This window comes from Corvus hawaiiensis, chromosome 15 (assembly GCF_020740725.1).
Source record: "Corvus hawaiiensis isolate bCorHaw1 chromosome 15, bCorHaw1.pri.cur, whole genome shotgun sequence".
In the NCBI taxonomy this organism is placed as follows: Eukaryota; Metazoa; Chordata; class Aves; order Passeriformes; family Corvidae; genus Corvus; species Corvus hawaiiensis.
Window position 1 is genome coordinate 9,946,798 of NC_063227.1, and position 20,586 is coordinate 9,967,383.

At 48.9% G+C, this 20,586-nt stretch overlaps 1 protein-coding gene across 1 annotated transcript in view; it reads right to left on the reverse strand.

Annotated features, from left to right (window-relative positions):
• The window catches only part of JADE2 (jade family PHD finger 2), a 69,535-nt gene that overhangs the window by 12,365 nt on the left and 36,584 nt on the right, over window positions 1–20,586 (reverse strand). The window contains 4 exon segments of the mRNA XM_048319637.1: window positions 3,107–3,568; window positions 8,736–8,852; window positions 9,336–9,503; window positions 13,219–13,430. Coding sequence (XP_048175594.1) covers window positions 3,107–3,568; window positions 8,736–8,852; window positions 9,336–9,503; window positions 13,219–13,430 — 959 coding nt within the window.

The following is a 20,586-nucleotide window of genomic DNA, read 5'->3' on the forward strand; positions in this document are numbered from 1 at the left end:
CACACCTTCCTCTGCAGGGAGTATTTCCAGGCTTGGGGGACTGTCCCAATGTGGCCAGGAGCCTTTGTGCCTCTCACAGTGACAGAGCAAGCCAGGACATCGTCCCATACTTACCTCATATCTGCCACCAAAGGCTGTGAGGGCAGCAGGACAACTGCAGCCAACAACTAATATTGTCTCACTTAAGGACAAATTGGGAATGTTTAGAATAAAAGGAGAAAAAGCTGCTCTTTTTTGTTGTTGTTATTGAATCCCCTAGCTGTAAATACAAGGCAGGGAGTTATATAGTGTATTTTACTATGTTCTCTTTTTCTTTCTGGATTGGAGAAAACACGAAGCTATTTCTTTATGGAGAAAATAACTGCTTCTGGCAACCTGAATCTCCAAGTGTTTGGCGGTCTCTCTTCTCTATGATTTGATATTCCTGGAAGAAAACATTACTTTAGCTTTGCTTAGAGACTGCTGGTATTTACCCACACTTACACAGCTCAACACCACCCAGTGCTGTTTCCCCAAGCCAAGTTTAGATGCTGGTGTGAAAGCCTGGAAACCACAGCTTTTTGTTACAGCTAATTTAAATAATTTCCAGTCCTTGGAAAAAGCTTTAATAAAAAGGCAAAGAGGGTTAAAAAAGGCCAAAACTAAAATGGGAGGACTGTATTAGGATTCCCAGGTAACAGCTTTAATTTGCTGACACTGTGAAGTGCAGAAATGACAGGGGTTAAGAAATGACAGCGGGAACCACCATCACTCTGGCTGTCCCCATGTCATCTGCTCTCTGCTTCTGCCTCCCCAACTCCTGGATCCCGATACCATTATCAGCCCCAAAATCACTTCTGCCAGATTAACTGCTGAAATTGCCAAAATCCAACATGATGTCCTGTGGACACCCTCTGAAAGCCTTCAGAGCCTTCCAGGCTGCTCATCTCTGATCCCAATTTGATGTGATTCCTCACTATTTGCAGGTGAAACAGGGTGGCTGTGACCTGCCAGCTGCTGCCAGGCAGGATCAGATACCTGGGATGCACTGGCAACAATTGGATTTAAACCCCTATCACCCATCTGAGCACTGGACTTTGACCTGGCTGGTGTTTATTGTTCCACTCTTGGAAGCAGAACAAACTAACAGCTCTTCCAGGGCCAGGCAGCGAAACCTGGCAAGCAGTTGCTAAGCAGAGGCTGAATGCTGATGGGCGCACCCCACAAAGCCTGGAGGCAACTCTGGAAAATGAGAAATCTGGTAAAACACGTAGTTTTGACACAAATCAAAGAGAAGCTGCCGCGAGCAAAGCATGGTACCCAGGGATGCACAGTGGTTCAGTGCAGCTGGAAAAGCCAGGCTGGGAACAAGAGGAAGCAGCAGGAGGCAAAGCAACCTGATTTAGATTTACAATATAGAGCAGATGAGGGGAAAAAATGAGTTGAGCTCGTCACCCTCAGATCAGGCAGATGCAGCCTGTTGCTAGAGACCTACTAACGGTGGCACCAGCCCAGCCCAACACAGAGATGGAAATGTGATGCAGTAAAGGCAGGAACAAAGGGGGAAAAGACTGGCAGAGGGATGGCAGTGATGACCACAGGGATGAAGGCCCACAGGATCACAGAAAAGAGACCAATAGCTTCAAAGCCAACTATTTTTACACAGAAGAAGGCTCTCAGGACCCAGGATCCACACATGAGGCAGGTGCAGCAAGGGACCACAGCAGGCTGGTCCAAAGCTGAACACCACCTGGACATAAACACAGTGTTCATCCACACTGCCTTTCTCCCCATAGGTTCAATTACGCCACAGCAGCTTGAAGAGAGAGTTCAGGGACACGCAGGGGCAGCATCCCCACCACCTTCACCTCCCAGGGAGCAACATGTCACCTACAGCACCCTCAGCCCCTAGTCAGGGAACCACAGCACCACATCCACCAAGTCAGAGCAATGCTACTTTCCTGCTGTCCTTCTTCCTTGCTCCTAGAGACTCCCTGAGCCCTTCCACGGCTTTTGCATGCTGGGTGGGTGGTCAAACAGGGACCTGGGCAAGGGCCATGGATTCACTCCTCTGGCAGGAACAGGAGAGAGGGGACCAGGCAGGGCTTGGGTCTTAAGCAAAGGAGAAGCAGCAGCTTGGGCTGTGCATGACAGGCGCAGCATCCCTGCCCTGCCTGTCCCTGTCCCGCTGCTGCCCTGTGCTATGCCCATGTGCCTCCCCAGCAGCAGCACTACTGCACCCGTCCCCTCTCTGCCATCTCACCCCAGGTTCTGTGTGTGCTTCTTCCCCTCTGCTTCTTTCTCTTGCTGCTTCTTGCCTTCACTGCTGCTCCTCCTCTCCAGCCTCTGCCCCATCCCTGCTCCTGCCCTCCATGCAGCCATGACAGCCAAATCCACAGGCAGCTGCATGGTGTGGCAGCAAGCCCAGCCCAGGGAGCTCTGGCACCACTTGGGCACTGCTGCTCCACCACTGCTCCCTCTCACCCAAAAGCTGCCGTGGAGGCTGCTGCTCCTTCTGCTGTGGATGGGAGGATTCAAGGATGTCCTGCACCACTGGGAGCTGCCAGTGCCTGCATCCTCTGTCTGCATCCTCTGGCCCAGCTCTGCCTCTGCCAGCAGCTCCCCCAGGAGCTGACCCACTTTTGGCTGCAGCAGGGCAGGGGATGCCCAGTCCCTGCTCTTGCTCTGCCTTTCACTCATCTTTGATGTTTAATGTAAGTGAATAATGACGTGTTCCCAAGCCTTGCTGCTGGAAAGCATCTGAGGGGCAACACAGGATAATTTTGTGGTTTGAAACTATTTAGGTATAGTGGACATAAGCTGCAGCATCATCTGCCTCCCATCCACACAGCCCTGCCAAGGCACCTCTCCCTGCAGACATTTGTTCTTCTGAACCCCTGGCTGAGACCAATACTAACTTATTCCATCAATGTCAGTGCTTTGGCAGTGATGATGTACACACACCGAGCACTGTTATGCTTCTGAATGAAGATGAAAGAACAAAACTGTCAGGGGAGTCAAACTGAGTCAGGGGAACAGGGCTTGTGCTGTCTGTGGGTGCCAGCACATATTACAGCAGCCCTGATGGAGCAAATGGGTACCCCACTGAAGGAGAAGCTGTACTCACCCTCTCCAGGTCTTGCCTGAGGTGCATGAAGAGCTTTAAGCGTCGGTAGAGAACATCCTGCTCTTGCTGAGCCAGGTTGTCCACTTCATCTGTTTTTGGTGTCAGCAGCGGTTTGTTGGAGTTTGCTTTCCTCTTCAGCTTCCAGTATTGGTAGACAAAATCCACCAGTGATTCACTTAAGTCAAGGTTCTCTGCCACCTCTGAAGGCTTCACGAGCTCATAGAAGTCCTCCTCCAGCTGCTGGAGCTTCTGCTTCCGCAGCGTGACCTTCTCCAAGTCCAGCTGGGCTTGGTCGGGCTCTGTCCGTGCCTCCTCGGGCAACTTGGTGGCCCCAGTGCTGTGCTCAAGGCAGAAGGACTTGAACTTCACTTCATCGTTGTCTGCAAGGATAGTCCGCATGTCGAGGTTGTGGTCGAAGGCGCAGGTGACGTGGAACGCGGTGACACAGGCGGGCATGGAGCACTGCGGGAGAAGGACAGGGCTCAGGGCCAGGGCCAGGCACCCATCGCTGAGGGGACACTCACCAACGCAAGAGGGGCATACCATAAACCCAGGGAGACCATCAGGGTGACACTTGCCATGAAGTGATGGATGCTCCACAACAGGAATTCCTGATGGAGGAACACCTATACTGCCCCAGTCGTAGAGACCTGAGGGCCCAACACCACAAACCCGAGCAGAAGAATCCCAGGGTTCAAGAGGTGGCATTTTCCCACCTTACCTTTTTTAATCCACCTCTGTAATGGGCCCTGCTCGTCTCTCACCTATCAGGAGCCTCCAATGGTTCTTCCAACAACACATGTCAAAAGCCAAAGAACAGCATGGGCCAATGGGATGCTTCAAGACTGTCAACGGATTTCTCTCCTGATGGAGAAATGCTCACCTGTATTTCACCCTCAAGCTACTCCCCCTCTATTACCACATCTAAAGCCAATATGCCACTTTTATTGGAAGCATACAGAACATGGCAAGGTTTAGGAATGAACATGGGATCTAAGAAGCAGCCAATGCTCTTGAATGCCTTCCTTCTCTAGAAATTACACAGCCTCTAACTAGCTCCATTTAAAAAAGAAAGCAAAAGGCAACTGGAGCAAAACATCACAAAATTAATGTTTTAGAGCTTGTACAGTGGCTACAATGTTGTCAGAGTTCCATCAGACCAATTTTTAAATGTTTTTCCAACTTACCTCAGGCTAAATTACTTTGGATCCCACAGGCAACAAATCTCAGCCTGGTGTCCCACAGAGGAACTCCCACCAGCTAGTGCTATGCCTGTGTCCATGTCAGCAGCTTCTCCCCCTCTACTCATTAACTGTAGAGTGTCAGGTAATTATTTCAACCATAACCCATAAGAAATCAGTCTATTCCAGATGCTAATGACCAGTTAAACTGCAATAATGAGACATCTTAAGTGGGCTATTACTGTAGGCACTAGTTTGGCGTTAATAGAAGAATTGTTCTTGTGGGGGATGAAGATGCACTTGTGGCCTGAAGGACCAGGTGGAGGCATGTGAAATTTCCTGAATGTTGATGACAAACCATTTGGTTTTACTGGGGCTCTGCTGCACCTTGATTCTCAAAAAGAAAAATATATTCTGATAGTAGTTGAGGAACAGAAGTTTTACAGCTTTTTATCATCATCCTATCCATCAGCCCTGAATCATGCTCAGGCACCCAGCGGTGAACTTTTGATGTTGCTGCTTTTAGGTATTTTTCTTTGACTTTTTAAATGAGTCTGCTGGTGCTAAAGCAGCTGCCAGGACCAAGAAAAGCACAGGCAAGAACTGTCCAAATCCTTCACTTACAGAGCACTCAAGGCCCTGCTCCAAAGCCTCAGGGAGCAGTGGGAAGAGCTGGATGCATCTCTGGCTGTACGAGCACAGCTCTAGGCAGCAATGATGGGCACTAACTCCCGCAGGCACCACAAGCAAGCAGATTATGAACTCTGACACCATGTTTATCCTCTTTAAAAATGGCCATTTGGTCCTAATTTCAGTCTGAAATTGTTCATGGAAAATAGCTGGTAACTTGCAAACCTCGACTCCCTCTGCTAGGCTTGCTGGCACTCGCTTGGAGCCATTGTGAGGGACCCACTGACGCTCCCTGTGCCAGCCCAGGGCACTCACCACCACAGTGGGCAAAGGGTGCCTGCCTTGCCACCCTGGCCATCCCCTGGGACAAGCCCTGTCACAGCCACCCACGCAGCTGAAGCACCGGCTCCGTTCTCAAGTATTTATTTTTGGCAACAAATGAGGGATAGAGGGAACCCAGCCTGACTTGAAGCTTCCAGATTTACTCAGGGCAGTCAGTATATCACACACTGGCTTTTAAAGCACACACAGTGGTGTCCCTTCCCTTCTGTTTCTGCCATCAGTGCTAAAAACAGCATTAACAACACTCCCATGTCTTCTGCCAGGACAGTGTCCTGCTAACAGGAATGACCATCACTCCACCTTAGGAATAAAGCAAATCCAATGACATTCATCCTGGATCTCTCTACTCCAACAGATGGCAAGCAGCACTTGTCAGAAACCGTGCCCAAAATGCAAACAGAAAATAATTAGGCAGCTCAGCTGACAGGGCAACAAAGAAAGATACCTGGTTGGCCAGAGCCACTGAGGGACCCTGGATAAACTAACAATAAAAACATATTGATCCATCCCGGAATGGCGTTGGAATGAAGCCACTTGTGGCGGGAGGGAGTGATCTGCCACACAGAATAAACCAGGCTCAAAAGAATAGAGCAGTCCCTGCTTTGTTATTGACTGTGCTTCATTATCTTACAGCACCTTTCATTCAAGGATTTCAGCACACTTTGCTTATCCAGGCAAATCCATTCCCAAACAAAATTCTGAGAGAGAGAGGGTAAAACTGCCCCAGAGATTTAATGTGGGCTCTTAATTAGTCCTCAAATCACTCTTACTGGGAAGAAACAGAGATGATTTTAGTTGCCAAGGACATTCAAACAGAAGTTTAGCAGCTTGCAGTGGTGCTCTGCTGCAGTTTGGGGCTGGAGGGGAAGGAAGCAGCTCCTCCAACAGACCTGCGAGGGGAGCTCAGGAAGGAAAAATTAATTACCGGTGCTGAACACTGGCCAAGCCATCAGACACAACACTTCTGCATCCTTAAAAAAATACCATGTGATTTTTTGTGACCACAGATGGTCTGGAGCCTGGTAGAGCTTCTCAGCTGAAAAAGGCAATTTCAGCCTCACAGACTCCTCGGAGGATGCGGGGCAGAGGATGGCTGGGACTGGGGCAGCATGGGCAACACACTCTGCTCTCATCCCTGATGCCATGTGCTGCCTTTTCAGGACTACAGGCAGAAGACAGCTTTGGGAACCACCAATTATCCCAGTGGATAACTGCTTGCTCAATGGGAGAGGGCGGCAGTGGGCAGAGAAGTGATGATGAATGGGGGAGTGATGGAGAACATTTCCAAGGGCTTTTTCTCCAAAAAATGACAACAAATAGAAAGCTGGAAGATGATGACAGCAGAAGGCTGTGCCCTTTGGAGAAGCTTGCCAGCGACCAAGAGAGCCCTGGCATTCTGTGCTGCCTCGGTGAGCTCTTCCAGACGCTCTGACAAGCGAGGAGGAGGGAGCAGAGTCCCAAAAAAGCATGGTCAGGACTCAGGCTGCACCAGAGCCTAGCTCCTGGCACTCTCTTTTCCATCTCAGAAATGCAAACAAGAAAATTCCTCCTGCATTTTGAGCTCTCTGGCATCTCCTGATGTCTGACCACAAGAACCACCATGAAGTAATGCCTTCCTCTTAACAGGAGTCAGGCAAAGGGTGTCTTCAGAGCTGCATCCCTGCACCGCAGTATTTTTGGCTCGGTTACGGTCACACTGAGTTACACCGGGCTCACAGCTCTGTACCAGAAAGCAGGGGTTGAGTTACATGCAGCAGCAAGGGCAGAGGCACAGACAGCAGTGCAGAGCCCTTCCTCGGGCTTCTTTGAGTTTCTTTACCTTTTGATAGTCAAATTCGGATGGGGAAAAACACCTCCACACACAGAGGTCCCTACAAAGATTTCTTGTGTTTGTCTCTGCAAATGTGGCTGAGGTGGGTGTTTTCTCAAGCTGCAGTGCTGCCTCTGAGACGCCCTGCTGGGATGACAGTCTTCTACTCCTCCAGCCTGCCTCCCAGATTTCACCTTCATAAAACCCACTTGGCCACTTGGAAATCCCCTCCTGGAAGCAACTTCCTTCTTTCCCCAGACCTGCCCACCTGCAGCACCTGATTGCTGCTGCCAGAAACAAACACCCAGTGCTTTTGCAGAAAACAAACTCCTCCTTTCAGAGCTGGGTCACAAACCCGAAATGCTGACGAAGGTAGATCCCACCTGTATAAACAGGCACTAGCAAAAATATGCTCCATAAAATATGCTCCACAAAACACGCTCCATAAACATGAGCTTTCAAAACAGAGCTCTTTACCACTGATGAGTACAGAGCATATTTACTTACCTGTGGATGTTAATTTACCCCATAAATCCTTAAATAAAGGCACTGCCTGCTTTTTTTTCACTTCTCCCCCTTTTCCTTGAAGTAAAACCATCCCGTACACAACAGGGTGGCCTCAGCAAATGCTCCAGTGACAATCTCATGAAGACTTATAAACCATGAGCTGCCAGCACATGAGGCAGCAAGGCTCCTGTTCCATCTCAGGTGACCTTTAATGCAAATCCATGCAGTCCCCGGGATCTCACGGCTCCCATGTCATGATGGCACTAAGAGGATGAAGCCTGAGAGACACTGAATTCTTTTTGATGCTGCCAAGCCTGTTTGCTTCCTTCCCTGCCCCTCTGTTCTTTGAAAGCAGTTGCCATTCTGACACAGTATCTCCATCTGGCAGGGTGAATAAGCACCCAGAGCCATCAAAAAAATGAGTCAATGCGACAGATTTAAAGAAGTATTGTGAGATTTCATTTCAAACTATGGGGATTACTTTTAAATAGCTCCCTTTAAAGAACTAAACCCAAGATGACAGCACAAACACAGCAGAGCCTGCAGAGCTCCATCCCTGCTGTCCTTCTGCCACCAGCCAGCAGCTCCTGATCCATCTGAAAAGAGAATGTCTGTCCCTCCTGTTGTGGGGAAGGTGGGCAATCAGGTATCCGCAGTGGTTTGATTAGGTGTAGCAAAACAGAGAGTGTGGAAATGTAATACATGGTAAGTACTTTATTTTCCAAGCCAGCAGGCCAGTGAGGACTATCCAACCCTGGTGCACCCTGATATCCCCCCAGCTGAAAGGCTGACCCCCTGAGGTTTGTGAAATACTTGGGTTATGTATCCCATGAGCATCTCACTTTCCTGGCAGCCTCATAAAGCCCATCTCCTGGAGGTTTCTGATCCAAACCAAGGTCACTTGCAGTCCCAGTAATTAGTGTCACTACAGCAACACCGCTGTGTTATGCAAAGAAAGTTAATCTAGATTTCTAGCACTCAGTGCATTAAATGATTGCAAACAACATCTGATGATGCCTCACAAGCTCTTGTTATTAGGTTTACTCAGAACAGAAATAAGCCTCATTCAGACCCTGTCCTTCAGCATCTCAAGATTCTCCAGTGGCTAATACAGGTACAGCCCCAGAGGTCTGAGTTTCTTCAGTGCCAAGTTACATACCTGAATGCATGTCCCAGTGCACTCCTTGCAGAGGCTGCAGGACAAAGCCCATCTGCTTGCTGGGATATGTGAGATCTTCGTAATGGGTTCCATTTTTTCAGGACATCCAATGCTAACCTGACCACAAGATAGAAGACAAGTTGTAAATACTGGCTACAGTCCCAAATCTCCTACAAGGGGCAGTCTGAATGAGGGATGGATTCTATTTCTTACTCTTCAATGTCACTTGTAATTTGGAAAAAAAACCCCAAACCCCCAAAACCAGAAACAAATCTGGATGAATACTGGTTTTTCCTCTGCATAAATTCCTCATCTGAGGTGTATCTCCGACAGGCATATAAAATTAGCTTTACTCTGTTCAGAGGTATGCCCCCCACCCCTGTGGCCTTGCACCCTAATTCTCTGCCCTCCCTTAATAGGGTGCCCCTTGGCTGCTCATTAAACACACAGCCTGATAACTGCCTGGCATTGTGTCTCTGGCACAGCTTGACGAGCCAAACTTCATTTGATATCTACACCATTAATGAACACCCTGGGTCAAGACCTGAAACCAGGACTGTGCCCACCCATGTATCAGGAGGAGGCTGGAAAACATCTCACTTCAGGTATCCATAAGGCACAGCTAACGTGGACCCATTTCGTCCCGCTCCGGGTGGGTTTCAGCGCCCCGCCCCTCTTGGGGCACAGCAGACACTTGGGCTGAACACCGAGGGCGCAGGTCCGGCACAGCCAGCTCCCGATGGGGACCTTCAGGATGCCATAGCACGCCTGTGGAGACACAAGGGACGAGGGTTAATCCCAGCAGCCCAGGATGAACATCCTCCCAGACCTCCTCCGCCACTCCCACCTTTCTCACTGCCGCTGCATCCCAATAAACAGCAGACTCAACGCAGCGCCAAAGCCACAGACAGTGAGCTGAAGTTCTCCCTTACTACCTTCCCTGCTTTCACATGGATGCTCATGGCAGATCAGTGTGTCCTGGATTTTAATTAAAAGCTAAGTATAAAAACGTGCCATGTATCATGGCAAGCACCTGCCTGGCTCCAGGCTGGGCATGGGCAGAGCCCCCACCAGCAGCAGCTCTGCAGTGCACTCATCTGCCTGCTCATGTCCTGCCCGTTCCTGACCCATGATGACTCGGAAAAGTAAGAAATGCTGTGTAAGAAATCTTCTGAGGTCACAGAGGGCTGAAAAGCCACAAGCCCATGATTGAGAAAGTTGACCACACTGGTTACAGACACCGCACAGCCCAAAGGGGAAGCAAAAATAACTACGGAAAGGCAAAAAGGGGAAGCCAATAGTCATGAATGTAAATGAGACAGGAGCAATCAAAAAGGATAATAATTCTTAAGGATGACACATCTAAAGGGGGCACAGACAAGTCTCCAGCCAAGAGAGTGAGAACTGAAAGACTCGGGATGCCCATGGAGCTCCCTGACCTGCTGTGGTAACGCAGGACACTGAGCAGCCAAAGTGTTTCATAAATATTTCTCTTGCGTACTTGGGGAAGAGCCAAATGATAAGCTGTATCCCATAATGAAAAAATACTTTCCACTTCGACCATAATTTATGACTTTATTAAACAGCTACTACTAAAGCTAGACAGTTTTTAACTGGCAGGTCCTGATAACTCACACTTAAAGGGTTTTCAGAGGGCAACACACACTGCCTGGGGCACTAACACAGGGCTGTGTCACTATTTAAAGCAAGGAAATGTAATTAATCCTACATCTGGCTGCTCTGACATCCCTGCAGAGGGCAAGCAGCCAGCGTTGACAAGGACCCCCAGCACGGGTGGCTGCAAACTGAGCCCAGGCATTCATCAGCTCCATTTCTTGAAGTTTACCCCCAAAAAGAATCACTTTTCCTCCGGCTGCTGCAGGTCATTGATACTCCAAGTGCCAGTGCTGCAGGTGGGGACAGGAACAGAGGGGGCACACAGAGATGTGTGAGTGTGGGAAAAGCACATCTTCAGTCTTTACTGGCCAAGAACAGACTATAACACGGCTTTTGGTTGCCCCAAATCACAAACCGACTCTTATAGTGATTTCCAAGGGGAAAAAGCCAGTTTGTGAACAGATTATTGGAATAACAAGGAATTAAGAAAGGAAATATTATTGCTGTGAGTCTACACAGTTTAAAGAGACTTAACTGTGTGTTTCACAGTGTCTCCAAATCTGACAGATCAATAATTTCCGGAACACAGTTGTATAAAACACGTGATTTAGTGCCAGTCAAGAATCAGCCTGATACGTACTACCAGCAGAATGAACTGGCAGACTGATCTCAAAATCCAGGGGAAAGCAGGAATTATGACCAGGTGCCCATCACTAGCAGATTCTTGGATCTTGGTTATTTATTTCTAGTGATTTTAGTGCAGCTGAAGGTGCAGTTCTGCTCCTGAGAAGCAAATACACGGCTTCTGTCCCAGACAAGGAGCGGCTCTAGAAACAAGGTGCATTATCAGCTAAACACACTCTTCCAAGTCCAGCACCAGGCAGAAGGTGCTCCAGAACCATGAAGCCAGAGGAATGCTGAATAGGAGCAGAGCAGCTATTTTTATTGCTGCATCTCTCTGGGGTGCAACATCACTGAGAACAAGATGCCAAAAAACCAAGGAGGACGCCAAGCCATAGACAAGCTTGGTGTGGTCCACGGAACAGAAGGCAGGTTCAGCCATGTGCCCACACCAGGGAAAGGGAATTCAGTGATGACAGGCCCATGGCATGGTGGCTGGAAACTGGAGGTGGATCATTCCCATGCTAAACAGAAGTGTGATGCTGTCACTGTGAGAGCAATGAACTGTGATTTAGCAGCGGGGGGCACAGTTCCACCTCGCTGACAATCTGTAAAGGATGACTGCATGTGCTTTCTAAAAGCTTCACTCCATAGGAATTAATTAATAGCAAGCCTCATGGGCTTGTGATACGCAGATGAGTACAACAGTGTCTCCTGGCACTGTAACCCACCACCATGTCTTGGGCCCCTTCCCGATGGGATGCAGGAGGACACGGCATGGCTCTGGTGAAGCCCATGGCACCAGCACCCATATGCCCACAGGAAAGCCTCATTCCCAGCAGGTTTTGGATGTGGTGTTGGCAAAGGCACGGTGCAGGTTAGATAACTGTGATGCCACACAACACCCTGCACTGTGGCTCTGGACTTTGCGGCTTAGGGTGTAAATCGAGGCACAGATTAAATCACGAGCAGCTTATGGGCTGGCAAAGGGCTTAGGGCTGGACTTTGCTCCCTGAAAACAACTGAAAATCCCTCTTTTCTTCCAACAGCCTTAAAATCCAGGCTGCTGTGTCCCCTTCTGCAGCACTGGGGCTGCTGCTTGAAGTGGAGCCCACAGGGTGCCACAGCTCCCCGAGTCCCTGCTGTGGCTCACAGCCTGACATTGTCACTTGGGCTTGACAAAAAAGAACCCAAGACAAAAAAAATACCCCGAACCCAACCCTGAATCATTCTGGTATTTTGTGGAATCTGATTCACTGATGGAAACCATTCAAAACACCCACCTCCGGCAACTATAGATTTCTCCAGTGCTCTCCCACCTCCAGGAAGCACTGATGGAAAAGCTGCCCAAAAGATGAGCAAATGGCTCTCTTTAGAACTAAAAAACCCAAAACGGTTCACACAGAGGGTGAACCCCAGGTGCTGCTGCTGCCATCCCAGCACCACATAGTGCTTCCCCTCAAAGCACAACCAGTAAAACCTCCCTGGGTCCATGAGGGACCCAGGAGACACTCACGTGGCTGCCTTCCCCTTGTCAAGGTTTCCCCAAAAGCAGGAGCCCACAGACCCCCCCTCAGCAAGGGCTTGAAGCATTTGCACTCAATTCTAAAAATAAAATTATTTTCCTCCAAGCAGCAAAATAAAATGAAATCCCACGCTCACACAGTGGGGAAGCTGGGACAGAAACCCTGCAATGTGAGACAGCACTGGTGGAGCTGGAAGGTCCAACCACCCCCCAGATAAAGCAGAGGAAGAGAAGGCTAGGGGGTCTGTGCAAGCCCACCCCTCTGGTGAGCACAGGACTGCAGACCCACATCCCACCCAGCCACTAGCCAAGTCCTGCACACAGTGCTAGTCACCCCAGGGTGCTAAAGATCCCACTGGGGAGCAAAAAAATGGGGTAAAGAAGAATAAGCACATTAAAGAATGAGGAGACATAAAATATCACAGAGACCAGAGAATAAGGAGGAAGGGGTAATTCAACTTCTGGCTGTGTGTTTCTGTGGGCACTTATAAATGGTTAGGACTAAGAAAGTAAGAAAAACAAATTTGCTATCAGCCAGCTATCCCAGACCCCACTGCTATCCCCACTCCACCGGAGCCACACTGGGGATTTAGGAAGGAAGGAGTCTACAGCAGCCCAGGGGAGCGGCTGGGTGGGGATGGGAGGAACCCGGAGGAGGAGGGTACCAGAGTGTGATGAGCAGAGCCAAGCGCTGCCACCCGCCCTGCAGCCGGGGCTCACCTGGTGCACGCAGACATTGCACTTGTCACAAAACACCATCTCGTTGCCGTCCTCCCCCTCTGGTGAGCGGCACACGTCACACACCACGTCCTCATCGTACTCGATGCCCAAACCCTCCTCAGTCTCGATGGCGATGTTCATGTTCTCGTAGCACATGGTCTCCAGCTCCTCCAGCACTCGCTCCAGGGTGATCTCGTCCAGCTCGGGCTTTTCTGCAATGCAGAAGGCAGAGCATGAAGGCAAAGCCACTGATGCAGCTCCAGCACAGGCGCCCACCCGCTTTTGGGGAGCGTTTTGCCAGGGGCTGAGCATTTCAGATGGCAACTCAAGAGGCAAATCCACAGCGACGGTAAAAGCAGCGATTCGGAAAACGGCTACTCCTAACTCGGGATGCAGTTTATATTTCATAGACAGTAACAAAATATTGCTGCTGGCTGAGAGGAAGGAAACCCATTCAGCTGAAGCAATGCGGATAATTGGGGCTGACAGTTTAAATGTTCAAGGAGACAAGTTTTGCAAAGATGCTTTCTGCAGCGAGGGCTCAGACAAGCTTTGGCAACACAAAGTCAGTGCTTTAATTGTTAAGACTGAAAATCGACCATTTTAAGGCCAATTAAATGGAAGAGTAAAACCAAAGCCAAAGGCAGAAATTAAGGATAAACAAGGGGGTTTTTTGTGTTTGGGTTTAGTGAAATCAGGAGGTCAGACCCAGGTGGGTCTTTTGCTACCCCCATACCAGGACCTTTAATGGAGAGAGGTGGCAGAGATGCTTTACCAGAGCTTTCTCCACAGAGACAACCAGGAATATAAGGTCAATAACCAAGAGAGTTTTTTTAGCGCAGAAATCCCTAGCAGTGGTATACCCAGCTGCCTTCAGATGGGGCATGCTGCTGCCAGGAGCTCAGCAGCCCCAAAATGGTGCCACACTGAAGGCTGGTCCCCGAAGTGCTTCCTCCCACCTACACACAAAGATCCTGGTGCCACAAACGCAATGTGAGGTCACTCCAGGCAAGGAAAAAAATCTGTCATCAGCAGCAGTAAGGTTCTCTGTGAAGGGTTAGAGGCAGAGTTAAGCCCCCACCACACCCTGTCTCCCAATGAGCACTATCTCATCACAGGAGAAGGCACGGAGACAACAACAGAAGTACCAGCAGGATGCAATACAAAACAATTAGACTTTGCAGTTAGTTAGCGTGAATTATCCACAACTGGCCAGACAGTAGAGGAACATGACCCAAACTGTTGTCCACCCTCCTTGATGCAAAGCAATGGGAGAAAATACCTCATTTATGAGCAGAGACGGAGAAAAAAAGGCTTGAGGAAGAACCCATAAGGAGCAGTTATTAATTAAATATTCTGAGAAATATTTGGCATCCTGGGCATCTCTCAAGCCACAGTATGATGCCCCTGTCCTGGGCTGAACTCTGGGCTGCTGAAAAGCCCCCAGGGATGGGGTTGCAGGGGTCCCAGCACCTCTGGCTGGATGGGGCTGGCAGAGGCTGCATCTTTTCCCCCATAGCCACTGACCAACTGAAAAAACTCTGTCAAGGGGGAAAGCAACACATAGGCGGGCTCGGCAAGCAAACATGCCATTGTCTGCCTTTTTAAGCTCTTCCCCAATGTTTCACTGGCACGGTTTCCCTTGGCTTGACAAGTCTCTGCAAACATCCAGCCTGGCATTTTACACGTCTATGTCGAGTCTGAGATACCATCTAAGACAGACACCACTGTTCCCTATCACAGCCCTTTCAAGAGCTTGGGCTGCTGTGCTGCAACATGCCAAGGAACCTGCTGATACCTGTTTGATTCCGGAGCAGCCCCGGCGATAGGTGCAGGATCTCAGCCCCAGGCTGGCACAGGCTGCCTGGGACCTCTGGAGCTCAGCAATGCAAAGCATCCTGCACTTGCACAGCGAGTTCTGAGCACCAGGGCTGGGATGGAGCCACCATCTTGCTCTTGGCATAGTGCCGGTTGGAGGCGGCAGGTCAGGAAGCACAAAATCATGGAAACGTGGAACGGTTTGGGCTGGAAGGGACCTTGAAGATCTTCTTGTTCCAACACCCCTCCATAGGGAGGGACAACTTCCACTATCCCAGGTTGCTCCAAGCCCTGTCCAACCTGAACTTGAACACTTCCAGGGATGGGGCATTCACAGCTTCTCTGGGCAACCTGTGCCAGAGCCTCATCACCCTCACAAGGAAAAATTTCTTCCCCATATCTAATCTAAATCGATCAATCCTCTTTCAACTCAAAGCCATTCCCCCTTGTCCCATCACTGCCTGCATGTTACAGAGAAAGCCAGAGCATTATTTTTGCCTTAATGGAGTCCCTTTATAAACACACCACCTGAGGTGCACTTGCTCAACATGACTTTATATGAGTATTAAACCAGTCCAGCAAGAATATCCTCCTCTTGGTCAGGGTTTCAACTTCCCATCTGTGACTATGAGCCTGGGCACCAGAGTGTCAGTCTGGAGTAACTCCATTCCTCCCAACCTGTCAGGCTCTGCTCTTCTAGAAAGCAAAATGACCATCAAGGTGTTCCCAGTGCTTTTCCCCATACACTTTCCAGAGCTGCCCTGTGCTCATGGGAGAGGGCTGGCAGCTGCAGGCAGCATGAGGAAGGAAAGGAAGGGGGTTTTCCACAGGAATCATGAACCCAACCTTGCCCAGGGTCAGGGTCACGCTGGCATTGCCACTGTCCCACTTCATCTCAAGTGGAAAGAATCAGCACCCATCCTACCTCCTGAATTTTCCATCATCACCTGGTTAACCCTGGGAAGAAAGTTCATGCTTTCTCAAAACTCCTGTACCAGAGGAAGACCAGAGCCAGAGGGAGACCAGCGCCTCAGTGGGGTTCCCTTATCAGCCTCTGTGCCGTGCAGCTGTTACACCATTACCTGGGGAAATATGGATCAGTCCCTCCCGCGCACACGCACGCAGGCGCTCTCACACTCCATTGAGATGTAATTACATTAGGAATGTGTTTGCCAAGCGTCATCCCAAATACCTCAGAGCTTATTGAATTGACAATTGCACTTGATGGGGATGAAGCGATTAATCGTTTATGAAACACTAAACAATGGGGCCTGGGGGTGAAGTGCTTTTTCCATTTGTGCTCCATTTATCTCCTTCTGTATCACATGAAGTTTGTGCTACTGAACTCCATTCATAAAATTGTCATCTTTTTGGCTGCAAAAACTCTCTCCTTATTGATCGTGGCCAGCTAAACAGCAAACAGAAAAATTCTCCACCAAAACACTCCCTGTGTACATGCTCAAGTGACACTGTTATTGTCCCCAGAGAAGGAAAGTAAAGACACAGACACTGATCTTGGTTACAATGCACAAATCCAGCAATGACCACATTTGGGACCATCACCAGGTCAGTGGACTCTACCTGCTGACCAAGAGAATGGTATTTTCACCTGGTTAAGGTGTGCCAAGGTCTCAGGCAAGAAAACAAAGCTTTTCTGAGCCCCCACAGAGAAGGGCAGTGATAGGCATAAACTTCTTCAGAGTTTCTGTCTGGACGGACACAGGCAGAGGTGAGACTTCAATCTCATGCCAATATAATCACTGGCGATTTGAAGCCACGTTCAAAACACTGACACAGGAGGAGTATGTCCCATCACCCCTTCCAGGAGACCCCTTACACCCTTTTCCCATTAACACTGAGTGCATTAACAATGATGGGTTTTGATGTGGCCACCCAGCCTCCCTGGAATACCCTGGTATTGCCCCACAGCGGGAAGGGCTGTAATCCAGGGAATGATGCCTCCCATGGCATCTCAGACAAGAAAAACTGTCCCCTTTTTGCACAGGGCAAGATGCTGGGCAGTAGCACCTTCCCAAATAAAGGAAGCATCAGAATATGGGACTTGCTTCAGAAATGGAAGAGAAGAGGTGACAGATGATGATGCACTACAGGAGGTCTCCAGATCTTATTCATGAAAGGAAACCCTGAAGGAACTTTGCTCCAAACAAAATCTCTTCCCTGTGTGTCTGCGTCAGGGTCTGCCATGATCCCTGCAGCTCCACAGCCACCCAGCATCCCCCTTATCCCTTGGGAGGGGCCCAGCCCAACTCCACAAAGCTCAGCCCTTCCAACTGCCTGTACAGCACCTGGAACACAGAATTTAAACACTTTATCCCAAAGGGGCTGGGATTACTGGGCTGGCACCGCAGCCACAGCGCCGCGCCTGGGAGAAGTACCAGGCACATCCCTTTACACAACGCCGCCCTCCGTTATAATTATTTCTGTAATATTGTAATTTATGTGGCATGAAGGAGCAATATTCTTCTGCTAAATGAATTCTCAGCTACTCCTTGTCGTGATGTGAGCCAACTCACTGCGAGGGGAGGAAAAAAATAGCTGGAGAGCCACCTTTCACAAAATAGAGACCTATTTCTGACTGAACTGTACTCCACTAATATCAATTTACTGAAACAATAAATCCTTTCCCCCTGTGGAGAATACCTGGAGATAGAAACAGCTCATGAACAAACAGCTATAAGGACTGCAGGCTGTGCCATTCGCTGATTCACAGACTATAAACCTGGGAGTCTACTTTTCAGGAAAAATATATATATATATACAAAACCAAGCAAAATCACTGCTTTTAAAAATAATAGTAAGAAAAGGAAAGCACTTGTGAGATGATGTAGGCTTGTCTCTGACTATCTTTCAAAACCTGAGAGTGAAAGAATGACAGGTCCCTGATGGGATGGGGTGTTCACACATGGCACACAGACCACAGACTTCAGAGATCTCCCTCCAGCTCACTGTCCCTCCAGCTTGCCCCAGGCAAGTCACTTCAAACATGCCTGCTTTGGCATTTGTGGGGACACCAGCCACCCTGCCCCGGGCTGAGTGCCCCCCTGGGCACCCCAGGTCCTGTCCCAAGCATCCTTCCGGGACATCAGAGGATGACAGCCAACCACCTGAACACCACACCAGACCACCTGGGACTCCCACAGCCACTTCCAGCCCACCACCTGTAGACACACAGCCCTTGGAAGATGAAGCAATTGTACATTAATCTTTTATCAATGTTATTTATAAACAGACCCTGCATGTAAAGTGTGACCAACACACAAACAGTGAACTGAGCATCCACAGTGAAACTTACAGACATTTTGTTGCAAACACAGCCTGCTAATGCACTTAAAAGATTTACAGGAACCAATTATCACCCTTTCTGCCACCCACTGACATCAATTATTGCTCAAATTTAAGATGATGACAAAATGTTTCAGAAGCCACTTTATAAGCTGCTGCCTCTCTGCAGCGATGCTTGGCTCTGACAGGGCTGTCCTAGAACACTCCTGATGAAAGCCTCCTCACCCCATCAGCAGCAAAGCTGGAGTACTGCTGGAAACTACCGCAATTACTGCCAGGAATTTATGGAAACAGCAAAACAGCAACTTGATGTAAAAACTGATTGTACTGAAAATGTGGAGGCAAAATGTCTGAAGAGTCTCCCACTGATCTCCAACCCTGATAATCTATACATTACTACATCACATGCAAACAATTAATACATTCACTTACATGTGGTATCAATTTTCTGTATCTCTAAGGGGCTAAATAAGCTCAGCTCCAGAGGCTTGTGGTGTTTTATAGAGGGGAATAGCTTCAAACTGACAGAGGGCAGGGTGAGATTGGATATTAGGGAGAAATTCTTCCCTGTGAGGGTGGTGAGGCCCTGGCACAGGTTGCCCAGAAAAGCTGTGGGTGCCCCATCCCCAGAAGTGTTCAAGGCCAGGTTGGATGGGGCTTGGAGCAACCTGGGATAGTGGAAGGTGTCCCGGCCCAAGGCAGGGGACTTGGAATGGGATGAGCTTAAGGTTCCTTCCAAACCAACCCATTCTATGATTCTGTACTGGGGTGGTCCTGCACAGTGGGACATGGACACACATTGGTGGGCGGCAGCTGCTTGGAGACAGGCTCTGCCTAGGGAGCGCCAACGTGCTGCCTCAGGGTGAAAAAGGGACTCCCAGAATCCCAAAAGGATGCAGTGGGATGGGAGCAGCCTCAGAGTGTGACACCCAGGACTGCCAGGGAGGGAAGCAGCCACTCTCTGAGGAGCAGGACTGACAGCAGCCTCTGCTCCACTGAGCACATCTTCCCCGGGGTACTCCACCGACTCCAGCTTATTTCACATCTACTTGACCAATCTCACCTCCGCTGAGGGAGGTATCATCTCATTAGTACACAGACATATCTCAAGTATGCAGCGATGAATTCCCCCTGGAGCTTCAAAAGCAATCCATGTGACCTTTGCATGTTCCTGCCATAAAATACCAGGAACACCTCCAGCTCCCAAGATAGAAGCCGTGGTGGGCATATGTGAGCAGAATACACCATATGGATTAAGTCAAGGGAATACTTAGAAAATTCGACTCTGCCTTCAGCAAAATTGATTCTGACAACAATTTTAGCAATTTCTTGAGGATTTTCCGTGTGTTTATGAAGTGCTGATCACTGCAAAAGGATCTTTCAGCCTTGGTCTTTGAAGTCTCTCTAGCTCCGCTCTTACAATACCTTTGGATTTAGTGAAGATCACAAAATACAACATAACATGTTAATATAAAAACGAAGACTTATGGCATGGCTCCTGTCTAAAAGGAAAGGCCTGTACTGCCTGGAGTGGCACGGACATTAAGCTGGCTCAGGGCTTCATTTAGCCTTCTTCAGATCCACTTTTTTTACTATCTCATATTGCAGCAGCAACAAATAAAACACTTAGGCATGCCTAAATACTGACTTCATCTCTAGCACGCAAAGGTTCTTTAAACAGCACATTTCCATCGAGTACAGCAACAGCTACTGAGGCATCTTACTGGGGGGTTTAAAACTATTTAAAGCTGTTTCATGTTTAAAACTTTTGCTTTTCATGTAAAACTTTTGCTTTCCACAGCAATTCCACTTAATTGGGAGAGGAGTCAGCAGGCAGAATGCAGAGAGCTGGAGCTATCTGGAGGTTTATCTGATCTTGGTGATAAAATTCCGTCCCTGGGGTGACCTAAAAAGGACTGGAAAAGGCATGTGCTATGTGCTACGTGGATCCACGAAAGGCGAGCTGGATGATCTCATAGGTGCTTTCCAGCTCTCCTCCCGCACATCCTCAGGAGCCAGTCAGAGATCAGGATCCTTCTTTGCCATTAAATATTTTGGGAATGACATATTGTGCCCCTGGACAGCCCAGTGACAACAGTTCAGCCAAACACCAATGGGGAATTTAAACTTCTGCCTATCTTTTAAATTAATGCTCGGAGATAACTCCTGACTCCTCTGAATGGGAGGAGAGGCTGCAGTTCTCTAGTTAAGTCATGTTAATGATCTTGGAGATTAGCAAAGCGGGTT